This window comes from Oncorhynchus masou, chromosome 22 (genome assembly GCF_036934945.1).
Source record: "Oncorhynchus masou masou isolate Uvic2021 chromosome 22, UVic_Omas_1.1, whole genome shotgun sequence".
NCBI classification, from domain to species: Eukaryota; Metazoa; Chordata; class Actinopteri; order Salmoniformes; family Salmonidae; genus Oncorhynchus; species Oncorhynchus masou.
In genome coordinates this window covers 17,802,906-17,830,884 of record NC_088233.1, presented here as the reverse complement: position 1 = coordinate 17,830,884, position 27,979 = coordinate 17,802,906, and the positions used below count along the sequence as shown (strand labels likewise).

General features: G+C 44.0%; 1 protein-coding gene across 1 annotated transcript in view; it reads left to right on the top strand.

Moving 5' to 3' along the window:
* The window catches only part of si:ch211-266k8.4 (carabin), a 66,375-nt gene extending 47,077 nt beyond the window's left edge, over nt 1-19,298 (top strand). Inside the window, exon 15 of the mRNA XM_064929462.1 lies at nt 18,719-19,298. Within this exon, the coding sequence (XP_064785534.1) occupies nt 18,719-18,797 (79 nt within the window). The 3' untranslated portion in view covers nt 18,798-19,298. The remainder of the gene's footprint in view (nt 1-18,718) is intronic.
* The last annotated feature ends 8,681 nt before the right edge of the window (nt 19,299-27,979 follow it).

The window sequence follows — 27,979 nt, the reverse complement described above, 5'->3', positions numbered from 1 at the left end:
CTCACCACTGGTTAATGAGAAGGGTGTTCTTGAAAAGATGCACATAACTCTGCAATGTTGGGTTGTATTGGAGAGGGTCTGTCTTAAATCATTTTCCACTCACGGTCTGTGCCTGTATTTAGTTGTCATACTAGTGGGGCCGAGAATCCACTCACACATAGGTACATGGTTGCAAAGGGCATCAGTGTCAGGATGCTCTGAGCGCAGCCTATCCAGAAATTCAATTTTCACAGAACCGCATGTTGCAATTTCAATGAGGCTCTCTTGTTCAGATATCGGTAAGTTAACTGGAGGCAGAGCATGAAAGGGATAACGAATCCAGTTGTTTGTGTCATCCATTTTGGGAAAGTACCTGCATAATTGCACACCCAACGCACTACGGTGCTTCGCTATATCACATTTGACATTGTCTGTAAGCTTGAGTTCATTTGGGGCGGCAGGTAGCCTAGTGGTTAGAGCATTGATCCTAGGCCCATCATTGAAAATAAGAATTTGTTCTTAACTGACTTGCCTAATTAAATTTAAGAAATTGCACACAAAACATCATATAATGATGGAAAGACCTGTGTGTTGTCCTTGTTAATGCAGACAGAGAAGAGCTCAAACTTCTTACAATCATAGCCTCAATTTTGTCCCACACGTTGAATATAGTTGTGGAGAGTACCTGTAATCCTGGATTCAGATCAGTCAGGTGAGGACAAAATATCCCCCAGATAGGCAGTCGTGTGAGAAACTTGTCATCATGCAAGCGGTCAGACAGGTGAGAATTATGGTCAGGGAAACTTTTAATCTCTCAATTAAAAAAAAAAAAACGTGTCAATACTTTGCTCCTTGATAACCAAGCGTTACATGGTCGCTGCCCATATCATTGCATAGTGCAGAAAATACACGAGATAAGGCACCTTGCTTTAACAAAGTCAACCATTTTCACTGTAGTGTCCAAAACGTATTTCAAGCTGTCAGGCATTCCCTTGGCAGCAAGAGCCTCTCGGTGGATGCTGCAGTGTACCCAAGTGGCATCGGGAGCAACTGCTTGCACGCACGTTAACACTCCACTATGTCTCCTTGTCATGGCTTTTGCACCATCAGTACAGATACCAACACATCTTGACCACCAAAGTCCATTTGATGTCACATAGCTGTCCAGTACTTTAAAAATATCCTCTCCTGTTGTCCTGGTTTCCAGTGGTTTGCAGAAGAGGATACCTTCCTTAATTGACCCCCCATAAACATAACGAACATATACCAGGAGCTGTTCCAGGCCCGCCACGTCTGTTGACTCATTCAGCTGTAAGGCATAGAATTTACTGGCTTGTATGCAAAGTAGTAATTGTTTCAAAATATCTCCTGCCATGTCACTGGTGTGTTGTGGAACAGTGTTGTTTGATGAAGGCATTATCTGTCTAGTTTTTTGGCGCATTTTCCCCTAGCATTGTCCCAGCCATATCTGCAGCAGCAGAAAAAAATAGGTCCTACACAATAGTACGGGGCTTGCCTGTCCGAGCCACTCTGTAGCTCGCTATATAGAAAATGCTTCTAGCTCCTTCTTATTAATAGTATATGTTGCCCTCATACTTGTCTTACTACTCGAAAGTCGTCTTAATTCTCACTCAAACTCCTGTGGCTTATTTTCCAAATGTCTGCGCAAGAGTGACTGTTTCATCGAGTTGTGAGATTTAATACTTTTGCACATGTAACACACTGGCTGAGGAAAGTCAACCCCAAATCAATGTAGTCATCATAAACTCGGAAAACAGACACACCCCTTTTTCAGGACACTGTATTTAAAAGATAATTCATAAAAATCCAAATAATTTCCCAGATCTTCATTGTAAAGGGTTTAAACACCGTTTCCCATGCTTGTTCAATGAACCATAAACAATTAATGAACATGCACCTGTGGAACGGTCGTTAGGAAATTAAGGTCACAGTTATGAAAACTTAGGACAGAGGCCTTTCTACTGAAAAACACCAAAAGAAAGTTGTCCAGGGTCCCTGCTCATCGGCATGAGGACTGCAGATGTGGCCTGGGAAATAAATTGCAATGTCCATACTGAGACGCCTAAGACGGCGCTACAGGGCGGACAGCTGATCGCCCTCGCAGTGGCGGACCACGTGTAACAACACCTGCACAGGATCGGTACATCCGAACATCACACCTGTGGGACAGGATGGCAACAACAACTGCCCGAGTTACACCAGGAATGCACAATCACTCCATCAGTGCTCAGACTGTCTGCAATAGGCTGAGCGAGGCTGGACTGAGGGCTTGTAGGCCTATTGTAGTAATGCAGGTCCTCACCAGACATCACCAGCAACAACGTCGCCTGTGCTCTTCACTGACGAGTCATGGTTTTGTCTCACCGGGGGTGATGGTCGGATTCGCGTTTATTGTCGAAGGAATGTTTCACGGAAACATGGCTCACTCGGGATACGTTACCAGAGTCGGTACAGCCACCTGGTTTCTTCATGCATCGCACCAACAGAAACAAACATCTCTCTGGTAAGAAGGGCGGAGGTGTATGCCTTACGATTAACGAGTGGTGTGATCATAACAACATACAGGAACTCAAGTCCTTTTGTTCACCTGACCTAGAATTCCTTACAATCAAATGCCGACTGCATTATCTACCAAGAGAATTCTTGTGTATTAGTCGTGTGCATTAGTCGTGTGCACCCCCCCCCCTCCAAGCAGACACCTCGATTGGCCTGAAATAACTTCATTGGACTCTATGTAAACTGGAAACAACATATCCCGAGGCTGTATTTACATTTACATTTACATTTAAGTCATTTAGCAGACGCTCTTATCCAGAGCGACTTACAAATTGGTGAATTCACCTTCTGACATCCAGTGGAACAGCCACTTTACAATAGTGCATCTAAATCATTAAGGGGGGGTGGTGAGAAGGATTACTTATCCTATCCTAGGTATTCCTTGAAGAGGTGGGGTTTCAGGTGTCTCCGGAAGGTGGTGATTGACTCCGCTGTCCTGGCGTCGTGAGGGAGTTTGTTCCACCATTTATTGTAGCTCGGGATTTTAACAAGACTAATCTGAAAACAAGGCTCCCTAAATTTTATCAGCATATCAAATGCGCGCCCCGGGCTGGGAAATTCTGGGTCATTGTTACTCTAACTTTCACGACGCATACAAAGCCCTCCCTCGCCCTCCTTTTGGCAAATCTGACCACAACTCAATTTTGTTGCTCCCAGCCTATAGACAGAAACTAAAACAGGAAACGCCTGTGCTCAGGTCTGTTCAACGCTGGTCCAAGCAATCTGATTCCATCTGCTTCAAGATTGCTTCGATCACGTTGACTGGGATATGTTCTGGATAGCTCAATGTTGAACAACAACATTGATGTATACGCTAATTCGGTGAGTGCGTTTATTAGCAAGTGCATCGGTGATGTTGTACCAACAGCGACTATTAAAACCTTCCCCAATGCTGTAACCATGGTTTGATGGCAGCATTCGCGCAAAACTGAAAGCGCGAACCACTGATTTTAATCAGGGCAAGGCAACCGGAAACATGACCGAATACAAACAGTGTAGCTATTCCCTCCGCAAGACAATCAAACAAGCTAAGCATCAGTATAGAGACAAAGTACAGTCGCAATTCAATGGCTCAGAAATGAGAGGAATGTGGCTGGGTCTACAGTGACTCACGTACTGCAAAAGGAAAACCAGCCAAATCGCGCACTCCGATGTCTTGCTCCCAGACAAACTAAACAACTTATTCGCTCGCTTAAAGGACAATACAGTGCCACCGACACGGCCCGCTACCAAAACCTGTGGACTCTCCTTCACCGCAGCCAACGCGAGTTAAACATTTAAAATGTGTTAACCCTCGCAAGGCTACCAGCTCAGACGTCATCCCTAGCTGCGCCCTCAGAGCATGCTCAGACCAGCTGGCTGGTGTATTTACGGACATATTCAATCAATCCCTATCCCAGTCTGCTGTTCCCACATGCTTCAAGAGGGCCACCATTGTTCCTGTTCCCAAGAAAGCTAAGGTAACTGAGCTAAACGACTACCGCCCCGTAGCACTCACTTTCGTCATCATGAAGTGCTTTGAGAGACGAGTCAAGGACCATATCACCTCCACCCTACCTGACACCCTAGACCCACTCCAATTTGTTTACTGCCCCAATAGGTCCACAGACAACGCAATCGTAATCACTCTGCGCACTGCCCTAACCCATCTGGACAAGAGGAATATCTATGTAAGAATGCTGTTCATTGACTACAGCTCAGCATTTAACACAATATTGTCCTCCAAACTCGTCATTAAGCTCGAGACCCTGGATCTCAACCCCACCCTGTACAACTGGATCCTGGACTTTCTGACGGGTTGCCCCCAGGTGGTGAGGGTAGGAAACAACATCACCACAAGGGTGTATTCTCAGCCCTCTCCTGTACTCCCTGTTCACCCATGATTGCATGGTGTGTGGAGTGTGGTACCAGGAAGACAACCTCACACAACATCATCAAAACAAAGGAGATGATCGTGGACATCAGGAAACAGCAGAGGGAGCAACCCCCTATCCACATCAACGGGACAGTGGTGGAGAATATGGAAAGTTTAAGTTCCTTGGCGTACACATGGCGGACAAACTGAATTGGTCCACCCACACAAACAGTGTGATGAAGAAGGTGCAACAGCGCCTCTTCAACCTCAGGAGGCTGACGAAATTTGTCACCAAAAACACACAAACTTTTACAGATGCACAGTCGAGAGCATCCTGTCGGGCTGTATAGTACGGCAACTGCTCCGCCCACAACCACAAGGCTCTCCAGAGGGTAGTGAGGTCTACAAAACACATCACCAGGGGCAAACTACCTGCCCTCCAGGACACCTACACCACCCGATGTCACAGGAAGACCAAAAAGATAATCAAGGACAACAACCACTCGAGCAACTGCCTGTTCACCCTGCTGTCATCCAGAAGGCAAGGTCAGTACAGGTTCATCAAAGATGGGACCGAAAGACTGAAAAACAGCTTCTTTCTCAAGGCCATCAGACTTTTAAACAGCCATCACTAACATTAAGTGGCTGCTGCCAACACACTGACTCATCTCTAGCCACTTTAATAATAAAAAATTGGATGTAATAAATATATCACTAGTCACTTTAATAATGCCACTTTATATAATGTTTACATACCCTACATGACTTAACTCATATTACATTTACATTACATTTAAGTCATTTAGCAGACGCTCTTATCCAGAGCGACTTACAAATTGGTGAATTCACCTTCTGACATCCAGTGGAACAGCCACTTTACAATAGTGCATCTAAATCATTAAGGGGGAGGGGGGGTGAGAAGGAATACTTATCCTATCCTAGGTATTCCTTGAAGAGGTGGGGTTTCAGGTGTCTCCGGAAGGTGGTGATTGACTCCACTGTCCTGGCGTCGTGAGGGAGTTTGTTCCACCATTGGGGGCCAGAGCAGCGAACAGTTTTGACTGGGCTGAGCGGGAACTGTACTTCCTCAGTGGTAGGGAGGCGAGCAGGCCAGAGGTGGATGAACGCAGTGCCCTTGCTTGGGTGTAGGGCCTGATCAGAGCCTGGAGGTACTGCGGTGCCGTTCCCCTCACAGCTCCGTAGGCAAGCACCATGGTCTTGTAGCGGATGCGAGCTTCAACTGGAAGCCAGTGGAGAGAGCGGAGGAGCGGGGTGACGTGAGAGAACTTGGGAAGGTTGAACACCAGACGGGCTGCGGCGTTCTGGATGAGTTGTAGGGGTTTAATGGCACAGGCAGGGAGCCCAGCCAACAGCGAGTTGCAGTAATCCAGACGGGAGATGACAAGTGCCTGGATTAGGACCTGCGCCGCTTCCTGTGTGAGGCAGGGTCGTACTCTGCGGATGTTGTAGAGCATGAACCTACAGGAACGGGCCACCGCCATGATGTTGGTTGAGAACGACAGGGTGTTGTCCAGGATCACGCCAAGGTTCTTAGCGCTCTGGGAGGATATACTGTATATATATACTGTACTCTATACCATCTACTGCATCCTGCCTATGCCGTTCGGCCATCGCTCATCCATATATGTACATATTCTTATTCATTCCTTTACACGTATGTGTGTGTGTAATAAGGGAGATGTTTTGAAATTGTTAGATTACTTGTTAGATATTGCTGCATGGTTGGAACTAGAAGCACAAGCATTTCGCTACACTCGCATTCACATCTGCTAACCATGTGTATGTGACCAATAAGATTTGATTTGAATGAGCTTTACACAAGGCCTGTACTCTGGAGCGGGATCGATTTGGAGGTGGAGTGTCCGTCATGGTCTGTGGTGGTGTATACAGCATCATCGGACTGAGCTTGTTGTCATTGCAGGCAATCTCAGCGTTGTGCGTTACAGGGAAGACATCCTCCTCCCTTCCTGCAGGCTCATCCTGACATGACCCTCCAGCATGACAAGGCCACCTGCCATACTGCAGCCATACTGCTAATGACATTTCAAAATGTATTGGTTTTTCCCCCGAGTTCCCAGTTGTCTTGATCTCACTCTGATTTCCAGTTCTGAGTTAACAGTTGTTTTGAGCGTGGCACAAATCATGCTTCATTGACAGCATGGCCAGCAAAATGGGTAAAGAGACCCTTAATCTTAGACTTCATGATGGTAATTGCTAGCTATGACTTTGAAAGTATGATGTTGACATTATCTGTCCAATCAAAGCTACTGTAGAAATGTGATTTGATGTAATCTTTGGCCAATGACCTTGATCCTTCTTGGGTGGGCACCTCTAATGTAACTATATGGCAGCACCCAAGGGGCTTGAATTTTCTAGCTCTACCCTTCGACTTGGCGGTGACGTAATGTCCTCCATAAGTGACTGAACACTGAGCCAATCATGGCGCAATGCTCTGTATTTTCTGCTGGGTTGCACCACCACCACAGAAAGCACTGAGCTAGGCTGAAACACCTGCATTTTGGAGTGGCCTTACAAACATGGTCTCTGTTGTTTTCTTGAGTATGTGGCTTTATTAACTAAATTATATATATATTTTTACATTGTTTGCAAACTGATATGTGACACATTAATGCCAAAATAAGATGCAAAACAGGAAAGCCTGTATTTATTTATCTTTTGCAAAAAATGTGGGGCTCAAAACTGCCCTGAATGATGGGTTGCAACTGGATACGGCCATATGCTGCTGTTCAGAGAGGTGGGTGTCCCAGTACAGGTCTATTGGGACCAGATTAGGACTTTTTTTCACCTTTATTTAACCAGGTAGGCTAGTTGAGAACAAGTTCTCATTTGCAACTGCGACCTGGCCAAGATAAAGCATAGCAGTGTCAACAGACAACACAGTTACACATGGAGTAAACAATAAACAAGTCAATAACACAGAACAATAAAATAAAAAAGAGAGTCTATATACATTGTGTGCAAAAGGCATGAGGAGGTAGGCAAATAATTACAATTTTGCAGATTAACACTGGAGTGATAAATGATCAGATGGTCATGTACAGGTAGAGATATTGGTGTGCAAAAGAGCAGAAAAGTAAATAAATAAAAACAGTATGGGGATGAGGTAGGTAAAATTGGGTGGGCTCTTTACCGATAAGACTATGTACAGCTGCAGCGATCGGTTAGCTGCTCAGATAGCAGATGTTTGAAGTTGGTGAGGGAGATAAGTCTCCAACTTGAGCGATTTTTATTTTATTTTTTATTTTTTTTATCATTATTTTTTTTATTATTATTTTTTTTTGCAATTCGTTCCAGTCACAGGCAGCAGAGAACTGGAACGAAAGGCGGCCAAATGAGGTGTTGGCTTTAGGGATGATCAGTGAGATACACCTGCTGGAGCGCGTGCTACGGGTGGGTGTTGCCATCGTGACCAGTGAACTGAGATAAGGCGGAGCTTTACCTAGCATGGACTTGTAGATGACCTGGAACCAGTGGGTCTGGCGACGAATATGTAGCGAGGGCCAGCCGACTAGAGCATACAGGTCGCAGTGGTGGGTGGTATAAGGTGCTTTAGTGACAAAACGGATGGCACTGTGATAAACTGCATCCAGTTTGCTGAGTAGTGTTGGAAGCTATTTTGTAGATGACGTCGCCGAAGTCGAGGATCGGTAGGATAGTCAGTTTTACTAGGGTAAGTTTGGCGGCGTGAGTGAAGGAGGCTTTGTTGCGGAATAGAAAGCCGACTCTAGATTTGATTTTCGATTGGAGATGTTTGATATGAGTCTGGAAGGAGAGTTTACAGTCTAGCCAGACCCCTAGGTACTTATAGATGTCCACATATTCAAGGTCGGAACCATCCAGGGTGGTGATGCTATTCAGGCGTGCGGGTGCAGGCAGCGAACGGTTGAAAAGCATGCATTTGGTTTTACTAGCGTTTTAAGAGCAGTTGGAGGCCACGGAAGGAGTGTTGTATGGCATTGAAGCTCGTTTGGAGGTTAGATAGCACAGTGTCCAAGGACGGGCCGGAAGTATATAGAATGGTGTCGTCTGCGTAGAGGCTGCGGGCGATTCCGTGATCCACGAGCAACATCATTGATATATACAGAGAAAAGAGTCAGCCCGAGAATTGAACCCTGTGGCACCCCCATAGAGACTGCCAGAGGACCGGACAGCATGCCATCCGATTTGACGCACTGCACTCTGTCTGCAAAGTAGTTGGTGAACCAGGCAAGGCAGTCATCAGAAAAACCGAGGCTACTGAGTCTGCCGATAAGAATATGGTGATTGTCAGAGTCGAAAGCCTTGGCCAGGTTGATGAAGACGGCTGCACAGTACTGTGTTTTATTGATGGCCTTTATGATATCGTTTAGTACCTTGAGCGTGGCTGAGGTGCACCCGTGACCGGCTCGGAAACCAGATTGCACAGCGGAGAAGGTACGGTGTGATTCAAGATGGTCAGTGACCTGTTTGTTGACTTGGCTTTCGAAGACCTTAGATAGGCTGGGCAGGATGGATATAGGTCTGTAACAGTTTGGGTCCAGGGTGTCTCCCCCTTTGAAGAGGGGGATGACTGTGGCAGCTTTCCAATGCTTGGGGATCTCAGACGATATGAGAGGTTGAACAGGCTGGTAAATGGGGTTGCGACAATGGCGGCGGATAGTTTCAGAAATAGTGGGTCCAGATTGTCAAGCCCAGCTGATTTGTACGATGGAGGGCGATCAATTCACAAATGGTGTCCAGGGCACAGCTGGGAGCTGGGGGAGTCGGTAGCAGGCGGCAACAGTGAGAGACTTATTTCTGGAGAGAGTAATTTTTAAGATTCGTAGTTCGAACTGTTTGGGTATGGACCTGGAAAGTATGACATTACTTTGCAGGCTATCTCTGCAGTAGACTGCAACTGCTCCCCCTTTGGGAGTTCTATCTTGACAGAAAATGTTATAGTTGGGTATGGAAATCTCAGAATTTTTGGTGGCCTTCCTGAGCCAGGATTCAGATATGGCAAGGACATCAGGGTTAGCAGAGTGTGCTAAAGCAGTGAGTAAAACAAACTTAGGGAGGAGGCTTCTGATGTTGACATGCATGAAACCAAGGCTTTTTCGATCACAGAAGTCAACAAATGAGGGTGCCTGGGGACATGCAGGGCCTGGGTTTACCTCCACATCACCCGCGGAACAGAGGAGGAGTAGTATGAGGGTGCGGCTAAAGGCTATCAAAACTGGTCGCATAGAGCGTTGGGGACAAAGAATAAAAGTAGCAGATTTCTGGGCATGGTAGAATATATTCAGGGCATAATGCGCAGACAGGGGTATGGTGGGGTGCGGGTACAGCGGAGGTAAGCCCAGGCACTGGGTGATGATGAGAGAGGTTGTATCTCTGGACATGCTGGTTGTAATGGGTGAGGTCACCGCATGTGTGGGAGGTGGGACAAAGGGGGTATCAGGGGTATGAAGAGTGGAACTAGGGGCTCCATTGTAAACTAAAACAATGATAACTAACCTGAACAACAGTATACAAGGCATATTGACATTTGAGAGAGACATACAGCGAGGCATACAGTAATCACAGGTGTTGAATTGGGAGAGCTAGCTAAAACGGTAGGTGAGACAACAACAGCTAATCAGCTAGCACAACAACAGCAGGTAAAATGGCGTTGACTAGGCAGGGAGGGTCGGATTAACTACACACAGAGCCTGAGTGCGGCTGGGGCCGACAGATAAAACATAAACAAGCAGAATGGAGTACCGTGATTAATGGACAGTCCAGCATGCATCAGCTATGTAGGCAAGTGATCCGTGTCCAGGGGGCAGCGGTGGATGGGGCAGGGAAGCTAGACTTGCGAGTATTATCCAGGTAAAAAAAAAACTGGCTGGCTGTGCAGAAGGTAAAAGCCGCTAACAGTGGCTAACAATGACTAAATAGTTTATAGCTAGTTAGCTGGTTAGCTTCTGGAGGTTCTTGAAAGTGTTCTAAAAATGAAAAATAATAGCGATTCCGTATCACTTTGGGTGAGGCAGGTTACTGGGAGGTATAATCAAATTAAAAATCGAAAAGAGATTGAAAGTAAATATGGGTCCAGTGAGTGGTTGGGCTGGCTGGGGACGCGACGATTCAGACAGTTAGCAGGCCTGTGCTAACAAGCTGACAGTTAGTAGACAGGGGCTGAACAAGCTAGCAGTTAGCAGACGGGCTGAACAAGCTAGCAGTTAGCAGGCCAAATTAGCAAGCAAGCAGATGGCAATGGCTGGCAGGGTGACTCAGTAGTGATATGCTGCTGTTCAGAGAGGTGGGTGTCCCAGTACAGGTCTACTGGGACCAGATTAGGACATGGCTGGCAGGGTGACTCAGTAGTGATATGCTGCTGTTCAGAGAGGTGGGTGTCCCAGTACAGGTCTACTGGGACCAGATTAGGACATGGCTGGCAGGGTGACTCAGTAGTGATATGCTGTTGTTCAGAGAGGTGGGTGTCCGTCTCCTCCCTCCCCTCTGAGCACTGAGGGAGGAGAGACAGTACAGGTCTACTGGGACCAGATTAGGACATGGCTGGCAGGGTGACTCAGTAGTGATATGCTGCTGTTCAGAGAGGTGGGTGCCCGTCTCCTCCCTCCCCTCTGAGCACTGAGGGAGGAGAGACAGTACAGGTCTACTGGGACCAGATTAGGACATGGCTGGCAGGGTGACTCAGTAGTGATATGCTGCTGTTCAGAGAGGTGGGTGCCCGTCTCCTCCCTCCCCTCTGAGCACTGAGGGAGGAGAGACAGTACAGGTCTACTGGGACCAGATTAGGACATGGCTGGCAGGGTGACTCAGTAGTGATATGCTGCTGTTCAGAGAGGTGGGTGCCTGTCTCCTCCCTCCCCTCTGAGCACTGAGGGAGGAGAGACAGTACAGGTCTACTGGGACCAGATTAGGACACGGCTGGCAGGGTGACTCAGTAGTGATATGCTGCTGAACACGCTTTAACTCTGGAACCTGATCACTCACTGTGTGTGTGGTTCAGTAGCACTCTGTAGTTATTTGTTCAGGTGTAAGACTTATGTAACCAACAGCAAAGGGAAATGGAGCATGGGATCTATGACCAGAGCGCCAGCTATTTTACATATATTTCAGTGGAGCTCAAATGGGAATATTTGTTTTCAGACGATGCAAACTGCCCAGGACTACCAGAGCTGTTTGTCAAGAGTAAAAGCAATGATTAAACAAACTAATAGCATTTTATGGACATGTATACTCTTAGCCTCCACCGCCATGCTCCCTTAACACTGTATACAACAGCTGCCTTTAATTTTTCATGACATCACTCCTGATTTCCCAGCATTGGTCTGCTGTTCAGACTGGCTAGTGTTTCCGTGGAGACTAGGAACAGAGGGAAATCCAGACAGTGCACATGCTTGGGAAACATGATTCCATGTGAAGCTTTGCAATGTGGATGTCACAGATGGCTAAGTAATCCAATAAGTTGTCTACTGTAGGTTTAGATTCCTAGTTTAACAGACAAGAAGAGAAGAAACATTTATTGAATTGACTCTTTAATAACTTCTTACCAATACTTTGTAAGACTACAATGGAAGAGCATGTTGAATATCACACCCACTTATCTGTCTAGAACCCTCAATCCAACTCTCGACCTCAAAGCCAGTTTCACAGGTTTTTTTCTTCCATTGGTTCCCTCTAACCAGGGACTGATTTAAACCTGGGACACCAGGTAGGTGCAATTAATTATCAGGTAGAACAGAAAACCATCATGCTCTGGACCTTGTAGGATAAGAGTTAAATATCCCTTCAAGAACATGATCAAAGTGTCAATGGTCTGCAGGTTAGTCAGAGCAGCAGTTAAGGTAGAGAACCTCAAGGTCCTCGACCTACCAATACCTTTGTCCCAGGCAGCACACCTGTATTCTCAGCAGACACTCTTATCCAGAGCGACTTAGTGAGTGCTTTATTTATTTTTATAGACCAACCTCTGTCCATAGGTGTCTTACTTGCTGTATCACGAGAACTCATTCTAACTGAACAGACCACCCCCCCCCTCCAAAGGGACAAGAATGATCAAATATGTGTGTTTTGTGTAAGTGTTCAGTTTATATATGCCTTTATTTAGCTATTGTGGGAAAGTCCTACTGCTGAGTCATTCATTGACCAGGAAATATTTTGTGAAAGTCCTCTCCCTTTTGTGGTTTCTGCTGCAGTGAAATTTAATTTAAATGATGCATGCTGGGTGTCTGCTTGAGCAGAAAGACAAAAATTGCCCCCTTTGTCCAAAGTGGTGACGCTCTCCTCGTGGCTGTAGGATAACTGTAGAAACCACCATTCTGTTACTGCATGACAGCTAGCCTAAATGTTTCAGTAGAGCAAGTAGCCACAGTTAGCCATTGTTGATGGAGTTTGAATGTCAATCACATTATATGGATTTAAAATTATTTTCTTGGCAAAGGAATTTCTTGGCGTTGTAGCTAACCCAGATCCTGTTGTAATGTTGATCACAGTATATCAACTTAGCACACTAATCTAGAGTAGTAGACTTTCACATGCATCATAGATTCTGCTCTGATAATCCTTCATAGAGGTCCCAGGAGCTGAAAGTTAATATGGGAGTGAAGGATTGCATCTGATCGCCACAGGTCTGTTTCACCTGTGGCCCTGCCATCAGCACCTGTGATCGCTCTACTGCACTCTCACCCAGCCATTCACAGGCTTTCACGTCCAGGTCCCACACGGCCAGTGTTGCGCTAGAAAAGGCCTCTCGGTATCACTGACAAAGGTGGCTTTGTTCACAGCAAGATACAATATTTGCTCCTCATTGTGGCAGACTCTTCGAGTCCTCTGGTTCTTTTGACGCATGTAGGACTTTGTGTGTGCCGTAGCAACCCCTGACATTACACGGTTATGCTGAACTCCGATAAGATATCTTCTTATATTTTATAATCACTGTCTTGATGTACAGTGGGGCAAAAAAGTATTTAGTCAGCCACCAATTGTGCAAGTTCTCCCACTTAAAAAGATGAGAGGCCTCTAATTTTCATCATAGGTACACTTCAACTATGACAGACAAAATGAGAAAAAAAATCCAGAAAATCACATTGTAGGATTTTTAAAATGAATTTATTTGCAAATTATGGTGGAAAATAAGTATTTGGTCACCTACAAACAAGCAAGATTTCTGGCTCTCACAGACCTGTAACTTCTTCTTTAAGAGGCTCCTCTGTACTCCACTCATTACCTGTATTAATGGCACCTGTTTGAACTTGTTATCAGTATAGAAGACACCTGTCCACAACCTCAAACACTCACACTACAAACTCCACTATGGCCAAGACCAAAGAGCTGTCAAAGGACACCAGAAACAAAATTGTAGACTTGCACCAGGCTGGGAAGACTAAATCTGCAATAGGTAAGCAGCTTGGTTTGAAGAAATCAACTGTGGGAGCAATTATTAGGAAATGGAAGACATACAAGACCACTGATAATCTCCCTCGATCTGGGGCTCCACGCAAGATCTCACCCCGCGGGGTCGAAATGATCACAAGAACGGTGAGCAAAAATCCCAGAACCACACGGGGGGACCTAGTAAATGACCTGCAGAGAGTTGGGACCAAAGTAACAAAGCCTACCATCAGTAACACACTACGCCGCCAGGGACTCAAATCCTGCAGTGCCAGACGTGTCCCCCTGCTTAAGCCAGTACATGTCCAGGCCCGTCTGAAGTTTGCTAGAGAGCATTTGAATGATCCAGAAGAAGATTGGGAGAATGTCATATGGTCAGATGAAACCAAAATATAACTTTTTGGTAAAAACTCAACTCGTCGTGTTTGGAGGACAAAGAATGCTGAGTTGCATCCAAAGAACACCATACCTACTGTGAAGCATGGGGGTGGAAACATCATGCTTTGGGGCTGTTTTCCTGCAGAGGGACCAGGACGACTGATCCGTGTAAAGGAAAGAATGAATGGGGCCATGTATTGTGAGATTTTGAGTGAAAACCTCCTTCCATCAGCAAGGCCATTGAAGATAAAACGTGGCTGGGTCTTTCAGCATGACAATGATCCCAAACACACCGCCCGGGCAATGGAGGAGTGGCTTCGTAAGAATCTTTTCAAGGTCCTGGAGTGGCCTAGCCAGTCTCCAGATCTCAACCCCATAGAAAATCTTTGGAGGGAGTTGAAAGTCTGTGTTGCCCAGCAACAGCCCCAAAACATCACTGCTCTAGAGGAGATCTGCATGGAGGAATGGGCCAAAATACCAGAAACAGTGAGTGAAGACTTACAGAAAACGTTTGACCTCTGTCATTGCCAACAAAGGGTATATAACAAAGTATTGCGAGAAACTTTTGTTCTTGACCAAATACTTATTTTCCACCATAATTTGCAAATACATTCATTAAAAATCCTACAATGTGATTTTCTGGATTTTTTTCTTCTCATTTTGTCTGTCATAGTTGAAGTGTACCTATGATGAAAATTACAGGCCTCATCTTTTTAAGTGGGAGAACTTGCACAATTGGTGGCTGACTAAATACTTTTTTGCCCCACTGTATAATGTCAACTCTAATAGTGGTAGTACTGCCCATAGCCTCCATTCAGTGTGTTCATTCCCACAAAGTTTTGTATGAACAGAGCGTTGCCCCATTCACACTTCAGAGGAGGACACAACACTGTGGTTTCTCTCCTCACCATCAGGAGGTAGTGTCACTTTCAAATACAATTAAACTTTTCCTCATCTCATGTCTACCAGCTCCACAAATACCACTGGAGCAGCCTTGTTTTTCTGTCTCTTCTAAATAGTATATTCCTCTTACAGTATGTAGTGGTCTATGGAGCGAGGCGGGCAGGGCCCCTGCCATTCAGGATTAGCTGTCAGATCAGACGTGTGTAGTGCGCCTGGACTAGAGGTTGACCGATTTATGATTTTTCAACGCCGATCCGGATTATTGGAGGACCAAAAAAAGCCTATTTATTTATTATTATTATTTTTTTTAAATAAAATATTAATTAATTAATAATAATATATATATTTATTTATTTGTAATAATGACAATTACAGCAATACTGAATGAACACATATTTTAGTATAATACATCAATAAAAATCTATTTAGCCTCAAATAAATAATGAAACATGTTCAATTTGGTTTAAATAATGCAAAAACAAAGTGTTGGAGAAGAAAGTAAAAGTGCAATATGTGCCATGTAAAAAAGCTAAAGTTTTAGTTCCTTGCTCAGAACATGAGAACCTATGAAAGCTGGTGGTTCCTTTTAACATGAGACTTCAATATTCCAAGGTAAGAGGTTTTAGGTTTTAGTTAATATAGTATTTATAGGACTATTTCTCTCTCTACCATTTTGTATTTCATATACCTTTTGACTATTGGATGTTCTTATAGGCACTTTAGATTTGCCAGAAACGCTATTAGCGCGCACCCCACTAACTAGCTAGCCATTTCACATCGGTTACACCAGCCTAATCTCAGGAGTTGATAGGCTTGAAGTCATTAACAGCTCAATGCTTGAAGCACAGCGAAGAGCTGCTGGCAAAATGCACGAAAGTGCTGTTTGAATGAATGTTTATGAGCCTGCTGGTGCCTACCATCGCTCAGTCAGACTGTTCTATCAAATCATAGACTTAATTATAACATAATAACACACAGAAATACGAGCCTTTGGTCATTAATATGGTCGAATCCGGAAACTATCATTTCGAAAACAAAACGTTTATTCTTTCAGTGAAATACGGAACAGTTCCGTATTTTATCTAAGGGGTGGCATCTCTAAGTCTAAATATTGCTTTTATATTGTACAACCTTCAATGTTTTGTCATAAGTACGTAAAATTCTGGCAAATTAGTTTGCAATGAGCCAGGCGGCCCAAATTGTTGCATATACTCTGACTCTGCGTGTAATGAACGCAAGAGAAGTGACACAATTTCACCTGGTTAATATTGCCTGCTAACCTGGATTTCTTTAAGCTAAATATGCAGGTTTAAAAATATATAATTCTGTGTATTGATTTTAAGAAAGGCATGCATGTTTATGGTTAGGTACAGTCGTGCAACGATTTTGCTTTTTTCGCAAATGCGCTTTTGTTAAATAATCCCCTGTTTGGTGACGTTGGCTGTCTTTGTTAGGAAGAAATGGTCTTCACACAGTTCGCAACGAGCCAGGCGGCCCAAACTGCTGCATATACCCTGACTCTGTTGCAAGAAGTGACACAATTTACCTAGTTAAAAGAAATTCATGTTAGCAGGCAATATTAACTAAATATGCAGGTTTAAAAATACTTGTGTATTGATTTTAAGAAAGGTATTGATGTTTATGGTTAGGTACACATTGGAGCAACGAAAGTACTTTTTTGCGAATGCGCACCGCATCGATTTATATGCAATGCAGTACACGCTAGATAAACTAGTAATATCATCAACCATGTGTAGTTAACTAGTGATTGATTGTTTTTTATAAGATAAGTTTAATGCTAGCTAGCAACTTACCTTGGCTTCTTACTGCATTTGCGTAACAGGCAGACTCCTCGTGAAGTGCAATGAGAGGCAGATGGTTGGAACATTGGACTAGTTAACTGTAAGGTTGCAAGATTGGATCCCCCGAGCTGACAAGGTAAAAAATCTGTCGTTCTGCCCCTGAACAAGGCAGTTAACCCACTGTTCCTAGGCCGTCATTGAAAATAAGAATGTGTTCTTACCTGACTTGCCTAGTTAAATAAAGGTGTAAAAGAAAATCAGCCAACTCGGTGTCCAAAAATACCGATTTCCGATGGTTATGAAAACTTGAAATCGGCCCTGATTTAGACTGGACCAACCTCTCCGGCTCTATCAGACTTAATCGGCTCTGACAATGACAGCTAGCCTAATGCGATGGGCAGCAGCTTTTCAGCACACTGCAGGCCGCATAAAAACACCAGACTTTTTATCACCTCTAATGAAGATGTATTTACTACATGGGAGGGGGGGGGGGGGGGGCTAGAGCTCAATTGGGGTGACAATATTTGAAAAGGGCATTGTAACATTAAAGATTTTAATCCCGACGTGTATGGCGCTTGGTGCATGTGCTGTTATGCATGTCTCCAACACCACTCTGGGGATGTTTAGCTGTATGTATGTGTGTGTGTGTCCTTAATTCTCTATCAGATTAGCTCTAAATATAGCATGATCAAGGCCATATCAGACTATGCTTTTCATGAAGTGATTTTAAACGAGGCTACAGGATAATACAGTTGTCTCTGTTCATTAATGTGGAGGACTAGAGTACTCCTCTAAGGCAGAGTTGCAGTAGTTGGTTGGTAGTAGTACTTCGGGCCCTGTGATGTTCTGTAATCCAGCTCCCACAGCATGGTTTCCTAGGAGACCTGTTGCGAGCAGCTCAAGGCTCCATCACCGAGCCTCATCTGCAGTCCCCCTCCGGACCTCCACATGAAACCCAAACCCCAACAGTGTCACAGGCTCTAGCGCCACTGCTTTTTCACCAATGCCCCCAATGCAGCAGTATTAAACCGTCATGATAATTAACGTCGCACAGGCATTGGGGGACATTGTGTTGCTGTCTGAAATCTCTCATTCCCCCTCTGCTCTCTGACTGTTTGTACCCCTCAGAGTTTTGGCATCTGGGCATTGAAGGTTCCATACAGAAGCCTGGTGTGGAGTCTTTTGCGTGAGAAATGAAAAGTGCTCTTAGAGCCAAAGGAGGGAGAGTGCTCCAGCAGCAGGCAGCTCCGTGCTTTTAGTGCTCTCTTCCTGTTTTTGTTTTTTTCACTTCTTTCCCTGTGGAGGAATTTGAAAAGCCCTTTCAAAAAACCACTCATTCCTTTGACCTCTATCGGGGCAATTTATTTTAACATTGGGCTACAGAAATAGACGCAACACTTTAAGTGCAAATCTTTTCAGTCGGTTTTGTTCCGGGATGTCAACGTGTGTTTTGTCTACGTCTACATTTATACTCTGAACATTTTAGAAAAAATAATTTTCAGAATAACTTGTTTGCTCAACAAACCAGATCTCCAGTCTCTTTCAGTATCTAGACTTTGTGGCTAGCTTCAGTTGAATGCCGTTTGAAAGAGCAGGGGTGCAGCGCCACAACCCCCCCCAGTCCTGTCAGCGCCACAACCCCCCACCCAGTCCTGTCAGCGCCACAACCCCCCACCCAGACCTGTCAGCGCCACAACCCCCCACCCAGTCCTGTCAGCGCCACAACCCCCCCCACCAGTCCTGTCAGCGCCATCCTTAATCTTCTTTCACTGGTTGATAAAGTATTTTTTTTTACTGATCACTCACTCTCCACTTGTCATAGGGAACTGCCATCAAGATGTCACTGCCTGAATAAGACTACCAACCCCTTAAGGAACACTCAGGAGTCCCAACTCATCTGAGGAAAGGAGGACCTGCACTTGATGGTACTCTTGTTTATCACAATGCCCTCAAAACCCAACACGGAGGACGACAGAGTAATGTCCCCATGGAAACTTTTTAAACATCACATGCAAGATACAACCTTCCTGGATGTCTTAGATTAATCACTGCTCATAGTTGTGAATATCATTGTCCTAGGAAGGGCCTTCTGATATGGGGCATTGCTCCATATCCCCTTTCCAATGTTTGTCCTACCACTGCTACCCGGCGATTTAGCACTCTCTGGGTAGTAAGAACAGTGACTTTTCACTCAGCCCTCTGGTGCGACGACTAGGCTAAAGGTGGGATTTGCTGTGTCATCATATTTTAGCACTGCATGTGGGAGTGTATATTTCGTTGTGAATTCTACCTCTGAATTTCTGTGACGTCGCTCCAGTGGAGTTGTTTTAATATATCTTGTACTCGTAGAGACGTCAATGTTTTTATTGTATAGCTGTTTTGAAATAATAAAATATGAACCGTTCTAATGGTCAGTCATTTATTCACTAATGTTTCTGAGGGTGGTCACACGTGGCGTCACTGCCTGCTCTTTGGTTTACATTTTTTTATGAGAAACTCAACTCAATACAACTATACAAGAGATTAGAAACTTAACATCTCTACATAGAGGTAACATTTTGTATTCTATGATGAACAGTGGTGATAGTGCCACTACTGTTGGATTTGACAGATTCTGTAATGAGTTAAATAGTTATGTTGACTAGATAAATGGCAGCCAGTCTGAACTAATGTCTTTAGGCAGCTAGTGCACCATCCATTTACAGTGCCTTGCGAAAGTATTCGGCCCCCTTGAACTTTGTGACCTTTTGCCACATTTCAGGCTTCAAACATAAAGATATAAAACTGTATTTTTTTTGTGAAGAATCAACAAGTGGGACACAATCATGAAGTGGAACGACATTTATTGGATATTTCAAACTTTTTTAACAATTCAAAAACTGAAAAATTGGGCTTGCAAAATTATTCAGCCCCATTACTTTCAGTGCAGCAAACTCTCTCCAGAAGTTCAGTGAGGATCTCTGAATGATCCAATGTTGACCTAAATGACTAATGATGATAAATACAATCCACCTGTGTGTAATCAAGTCTCCGTATAAATGCACCTGCACTGTGATAGTCTCAGAGGTCCGTTAAAAGCGCAGAGAGCATCATGAAGAACAAGGAACACACCAGGCAGGTCCGAGATACTGTTGTGAAGAAGTTAAAAGCCGGATTTGGATACAAAAAGATTTCCCAAGCTTTAAACATCCCAAGGAGCACTGTGCAAGCGATAATATTGAAATGGAAGGAGTATCAGACCACTGCAAATCTACCAAGACCTGGCCGTCCCTCTAAACTTTCAGCTCATACAAGGAGAAGACTGATCAGAGATGCAGCCAAGAGGCCCATGATCACTCTGGATGAACTGCAGAGATCTACAGCTGAGGTGGGAGACTCTGTCCATAGGACAACAATCAGTCGTATATTGCGCAAATCTGGCCTTTATGGAAGAGTGGCAAGAAGAAAGCCATTTCTTAAAGACATCCATAAAAAGTGTTGTTTAAATTTTGCCGCAAGCCACCTGGGAGACACACCAAACATGTGGAAGAAGGTGCTCTGGTCAGATGAAACCAAAATTGAACTTTTTGGCAACAATGCAAAACGTTATGTTTGGCGTAAAAGCAACACAGCTCATCACCCTGACCACACCATACCCACTGTCAAACATGGTGGTAGCAGCATCATGGTTTGGGCCTGCTTTTCTTCAGCAGGGACAGGGAAGATGGTTAAAATTGATGGGAAGATGGATGGAGCCAAATACAGGACCATTCTGGAAGAAAACCTGATGGATTCTGCAAAAGACCTGAGACTGTGACGGAGATTTGTCTTCCAACAAGACAATGATCCAAAACATAAAGCAAAATCTACAATGGAATGGTTCAAAAATAAACATATCCAGGTGTTAGAATGGCCAAGTCAAAGTCCAGACCTGAATCCAATCGAGAATCTGTGGAAAGAACTGAAAACTGCTGTTCACAAATGCTCTCCATCCAACCTCACTGAGCTCGAGCTGTTTTGCAAGGAGGAATGGGAAAAAAGTTCAGTCTCTCGATGTGCAAAACTGATAGAGACATACCCCAAGCGACTTACAGCTGTAATCGCAGCAAAAGGTGGCGCTACAAAGTATTAACTTAAGGGGGCTGAATAATTCTGCACGCCCAATTTTTCAGTTTTTGTTTGAAATATAGTTGAAATATATAGAAATAAAGTTTGAAATATCCAATAAATGTTGTTCCACTTCATGATTGTGTTGTTGATTCTGCACAAAAAATACAGTCTTATATCTTTATGTTTGAAGCCTGAAATGTGGCGAAAGGTCGCAAAGTTCAAGGGGGCCGAATACTTTCGCAAGGCACTGTACATTTAGACCCTACATGTTTGACCAGAGGCTCTCATCTTTTCTCAAACTTTTCACTGCACAAACATTGTGGGTGATCATGTTGTGTGTTTTGGGAGGGTATCTGCCTCTGTCATCAAATGTTGTGAAAATCAGCCCCTGTAATTACCTGAGGTGTATGTAGGCAGCACTAACAACCACACAATTGTTCACTCTAATGGAACAGCTGTGTGACGTTTTTGTGGAAGAGGCGGATTCTACTTTCCCCTACTTATGCAACTGTCAGAAAAGCACTGTAGTGGAGAGACTGCCAGACGAACAATACAGATTTAACCTGGTTTTGTTATTGTGATTTAGTGCTCTTATAAATCTGTCAGCTCACAAGGAAAACTAAGTCAACTGGAAAAGCTGTGGAATGAGGGGAGTGTGCTTTAGGTCTTTTTTGATCCCACACACCGATACTTGGCTGGCTGAAGAAAGCGCTGTTTTATTTTGATGAGTTTTTGTTTTTTCTCTTTTCCCCTCCAGTAGGTGTATTTAACTAGCGTTGCTCTGTGTTGATGCATGTTCTCATTCTGCTTCTCTCCTGTTTTTTCTCTTGCTATTTCACTATCGCTCTATGTTAAGGTAGTGACCTATTAAAAGCTCAGGAATGCTTTGAGTGAACCCTCTGACCTTGTAAGGCTGTGTTTTAGACAGGAAGCCTGATTCTATTTATTTTCCACTAATTGGTCTTTTTTAACGCTAATTGGTCTTTTTTACCACTAATTGGTCTTTTTTTACCTATCACACATTTTTCAGAGCTCATCTGATTGGTCAAAAGATCAATTTGTGAAAATAAAATATCAGATTCTGTCTTCCTGTCTAAACGCAGCCTAATGGCTCTGACCCGGTAGTTCAGGGTCAAAGGCAGTCCTCAGAACCTGGCCAGGACAGAGGGGAGGAGGGAAGGATGGGTGGAGAGCTCAGGGGCACAAGTGCTCCCCATACCTGAAGCAAGAGTGGGAGTTTGGCGGTCAGCAACTTTTGTTTACATCCCCCAATGTCTCCTGTCTCACCTGCTTTCAAACAGGACATGGGTTATTGCATCATTTTCTCATCTACTGTAACAGTATGAGGCCATGTGTGGCATATTAGATGATACATTTAAACTTTAGCCAGTTTCACAAAACATATTTCCAAAGGTTAACACATACAAAACAAATAAAAATTCCAAAGTTTTCTCATAAATTAGACCGAAACGCAACAATTGTAGTAAAACATTTACATTCAAACTAGTTATTTTGGTCTTGTTTCCCAGAAGTCTATTACATTCTCCTAATCCAGTCTTGTATGCTGTGTTTTGGTTTCTACTATACTTATATCCTTGTGTGTCCACTCAACCTCATGGATAGAGCAGATACCTTTTAGGCAGGTACGTCCACACACAGGATGCAATTTGTCTTCCAGTTGTTCTGGGAGATAAGCTCTGTCAGCTCTTGTTAAAGACGCATTAACATCTGCATGAGGAGGAGGAGGCACACAGGGTTGAATTATTGACAGCACACTGTTTCTCTCACCTTTAGTCCAGGTTCACTACAATCCTTTTTGGAGTTTCTAAATTCTTTGTGCTCTTTGACGTGCCCATGATTCAATCTTTATACATTAATGAAAACATATTTTGATAGTACCTAATCTTCCATGGGAGAGCACACAAATGACCTAATTACACAGAGGTGAGAGAGCTTCAGTTTTTACTCATGTCAAAATGTTGCCCACGCGCACACACCCCTAACCCTACTGTAATGGGAAGTGAGCAGGAAAGGGAAAGGTGCCGCCTGCTTCCTGGCATTCATCTTTTGGGATGAGTTGGACTAGAATCAAATGAACATATGCCACTTCTGAACTGAACAGACCTGACACTCAGGTTATACTCATCTAGAAAAACCATTTTTGAAAAAAACGTTCATGTTTATCTCTAAACAAGAATAAGAATTGCGTACAAATCAACTACTAAATGTTCATGTTTTTCAACTAATAACGATGTCACTATATGTGGAAACCCTGACAGATGCAAGATATGCACTTGCCATTAGTCATCTTCCTGCTGTTTCACCCTTCATAGAGAAGCTATACTCTTGTTGATTTCCAATTTAATAATCATTGTCATTAACCTAACCAATAATTAATTAAAAGGAGTTCAAGACATTATTCCTTCTGACCTGCCCTGTGTGTCCACATAGTAAGGAAGACCTACAGTACTGTAGCTTTCTCATCCATATAACCACTAATGAAAACATTGACTGGACTGCAGTTATTCTAACTTGTTGTACTGTGAGGTTTTTATATACAGTTATAGGATCTTCATTTGACATCTTGTCACAGCAAAATAATCCTGCTGCAACAGGATTTGAATGTTTAGTCTATAATGTTGCATGATCGATGGTTTGGCTATTTGGCTGAAAGTAGGCTACTTGAGAAATGCAATACTGTTAATATAACTGTGGGTTTTCAGTAAATGTATGTAAATCACAAAGCTCATCTGGATGTCCTGAAGTGCAGGAAAATTCTCAGCACCAAAAGAGTGATCAAATTAAGATCCTGCACCTGTACCACTAAATTTAAATAATGATGATCGTGATGTGCAAAATTATAAACAAACAAATCGTCAACTGCTGGTTTTGATAATTAGCTCTTCTGGTCAGGAGCGTTGTTATAAATCCTCATGGTGATTTCTTTGCACCATGCCTGTTAGGATCTGTGTTGTTCAGAGGGTAACATTAGAGGGCCCAAATGTATGACTTGCATAATGGATGAGTGTTGTTGCGTAGCACTAACATAACTCCCTGTTCAGCGTAAGTGTCGTGACTGGCTCCTGTGAGAACCTGTTTAAATGCTGTGAACCTGTTCTTTACTTCAGCCTTTCCTACTGACAGACAACATAACATATGCCAGCTCCAACCTGTTCACACCGATAGCTCTGATTGCTGCATGGGAATATTGGAAGTAGTAGGACTCGAGCATATGACTGTTGGTAATATATCATATAAGCAGGACCTAGCTAATGGCTGGCCCACCAAACATGACCTTGTTTTGCCAATGCATGGTTGTGTTATTGCAATGTAACATGTATGATTTTTTTTTCTAGTTCAGTGCACAAATAATATTATGCCAGGGAAGTGTTGGAAGGGACGTGTACACACGTGTCTCTCACACACACACACACACACACACACACACAGGTATGTAGAGGGACACCGTGTCCTGTGCTGTGTGAGTCATTAAAAGGGGTTGACACACACAGGCATGTTTCGTCTTTGACAGTCCTGTGGAGCATGAGATCAAGGAAGCCTGCTGAATGTATTTACTATGGTAAATGTTTAATCAGCCTTTCCAACTAGCTGGACGCCTGTTTGCCTGCAGCTCTGTGTTTCCCAGTCCTATGCAGCCGAAATCACTGCACAGCACCGCCAAGGTTAGGTGACAGGGAGATGTTGGAGAATTTGGGTTCACAGACATTACGAGAGGAATGATTGTGGTTGCTTTCTGTGCTGTGCTAAACCATGCAAATCAGTGTCATCTACACTGAGTGTCCAAAGCTTCCCACAGTTGTCAAGTTGTCTGGATGGCCTTTGGGTGGTGGACCATTCTTGATACACACGGGAAACTGCTGAGCATGAAAAAAACTGCAGCGTTGCAGTTCTTGACACAAACCGATCCACCTGGCACCTACTATCATACCCCGTCCAAAGACACTTAAATCTTTTGTCTTGCCGATTAACCCTCTGAATGGGACATGTACACAATCCATGTCTCAATTGTCTCAAGGCTTTAAAATCCTTCTTTGAACTGTCTCATCCCCTTCATCTAAACTGATTTAACAAGTGACATCAATAAGGGATCATAGCGTTCACCTGGATTCACCTGATCAATCTGTCATGGAAAGAGCAGGTGTTCTTAATGTTTTGTACACTCAGTGTATTCCTATGTTTGTCGCCTAACTCTAACATGGCATTAATCGGTCCTATTGGGCCTGCGTGTTAGAACAACAACATTAAGCTGCTTTGGTTTCAAAACTAGGAGCAGGAGGAATTAACCCAACCATACCCCTTCCTATAAATCAATATGGCTGAGTGGCTCCTCGGGTTGAGAGTTATGACAAGCACTGTGAGAGGACTGTGTCTGTGAGTTATGACGGGCCCTGTGAGGGGACTGTCTGAGTAATTACTCTCTCTTACATGGCACCAAACAGCCAGGCTGAGTTGTTGTCATCAACGATTCAGACGAGGCCACACCCTCGTCTTCATGTTCCATGTTCATCCAGCTAGATTGACTGATGAACAGAACAGAGCAGAGCAGACAGGCTCATCAAGTTTATTAGGCACTTAGCTACAGTAGGAGCTCTGACAGGACCCCTGTCTCTTTCTATCACTCTTTCAGCGCCACATTCAGTAGGAAAACATTGTTAAATGTTTCAGATAGAAATTACATGAGCAGAGCCAACATGATTCCTTATTCTACATGTTAGAGATGCATGTTCTGCTAAATATATTTCTATCTGATGCTCCTCAATGTTGTGCTCTGCTGAACATGCCCCAGGTTTCAGAATGACTAGAGGGTCAGCCCCTCCATCTGACACGCCCCTTGTGGAACAATTAGCTCCAGTGTAGAATAATCCCATACTAGCCTGTCTGGTCCATGTCTCCTCATCTAATGGTCTGGATGGGGGTGAGAGTGGTTGTCAGTTGGCACCCTGAGGTGTGTTATGTTCGGACTCACTCCTGGTTTGGTTTTATTGCCCCCCGCTCATCCAGATTGTTTCGATGTCAGTAGTATTTCCTAAAGACAGCCACCAGATGAAGAGAGGGTTTATTAGATCCCATATGGATATTAACTGCTGGGCTCATTCCAGCAAACACATAATGAGCCTGCATCATCTCATGCGAGTGGTTTTGTACTATGCATATGTATCAATGTATTTCAATATCACCAAAGTCTCTTAAATTTGATTATATATACATATTGATGATCTCTTTGGGGTGAATCATAACCGACTGGCCAGATGTGCAGTAGGTTTTCACTTAGTTATTCAGCGATGTCAATGGGAGTTTAAATGAAAATTCTACTTAAGTAGAAGTTACGATTGGCCCCTTAATGTTTTAGACGGCCGGTCTTAATTCAGCTGGCGTAAGAATGATTCCGGTCTTACAGGTTGCTGCTCTGTAACTATTTATAGATTTGCGGTCTCCTGCCGATACAGTTCATTACCTGGGTTTATGAATGATGAGGTTGATGACCCATGAGAACATCGCCAGGGCAGGATCTCATTTATTACTAAGGGGGCATTGCATGAGTGGAGTGGGGGGGTTGAAGGGTACAGGAGGTCTCTCTGAAAGGTCAGTCTTTTCACCTTACAGTATGTCTGCATTATGCAACTCCATTATGATAACACCAGCCTGATAGCGTTGTCAACGCAACAGAAATGGTACAGGAAATCCCTGGAACAGATGGTTACGCCTACGTTTTATTTTTAAAGTTTATAGTTAAATCATGCTATTTATGGTAAGGGTGTGGCCAGGTTGTTTTTAAAGTGAAGTGGGTATGGTACAGTGTATGGATATGTTTGAGGTAAAAATGGCTGTTTGAGGACAATGCAACAAGGTTGTGTTTCAGTGTTATCTGTGACTGTTACCAGAGTGCTTAAACAGTTAAATCGCCTTATCTACCCAACACAGCTACAAAGCCTACACAGCATAAACACAGTTTCAGAGAGAAGAAGTAGCTGTGCCATCCAAGACAGCAGCTGCCTGTGACTGTCTGGTGTTTCTCTCTGTTGGCTTCTCCTCTACACACACACACCACACACACACCGCTGACCAGATGTTCCTCTCTGGTGTCCAATCCAAACACACTGCCGCTCAATTTCATGTACACAGGAATTTATGCTCTTGTTTGTTTGTCTGTTTGAAACATTTCCATTCAATCTTGCTGAATGAAGCGTTATCTAACCCCATCCTCCCTCTCTGTCATCTGGTGGGATCAGAGCAGGTGCTGGTGTTAGAAAGACTGGGCACGACCTCACTACTGTACCACTGATCTGTCTGTCTGTGTCTGTCTGGCCACATACTGTACACCTCTGTGTGATCAATTTCAAACATAAGGCCAAAATAATCTCAGCAGTATAGAAAACGAACACAGCGTTAGTTTGGCACTGAGCTGTTGGGGACTCAAATCATCCAGATCTGAAACACACACATCCCTTCTCAAACAGTCCCAGTCCATCCCACACAGTAGCACATGAAGCCTGACCCAGCCTTCCTCCCTGACTTATGTAAAGCCACTGTTTTCAGCAGAGGGAGCAGGGCTAAGCAGCTGCTCTCTGGCCCTGCCACCCCGTGTCAAACACAGCACAGTGAGCGCACAGTGGGCACAACAACACAACAACAGCACAACGCCCAGACACGGAAGCAGACGGGGTTGTATAAACAGAAACTGATTCTGCATGTCATGTTTCTCTCTCCTCCTCAATTTGTAGAACCACAGTCTGAGTAGGGCAGTGCATAACCACTGCATTGACTTTGGGATGTCTCAGCTTTCCCAGGATCCATATACACTATTACTTGTCCTGATAAACCGATTAGAGCTCTCAAATGGTTGTCCTGACATAAACCATGGTGAGAACAACCGATCCATGAGGTTAATTGGCACAGCAAATTGTACTGTAACTGAATAGGGCATTGCCCCCAATAGGGCATGATCATCATGTTGCCAAGAAACCGGAGAGAA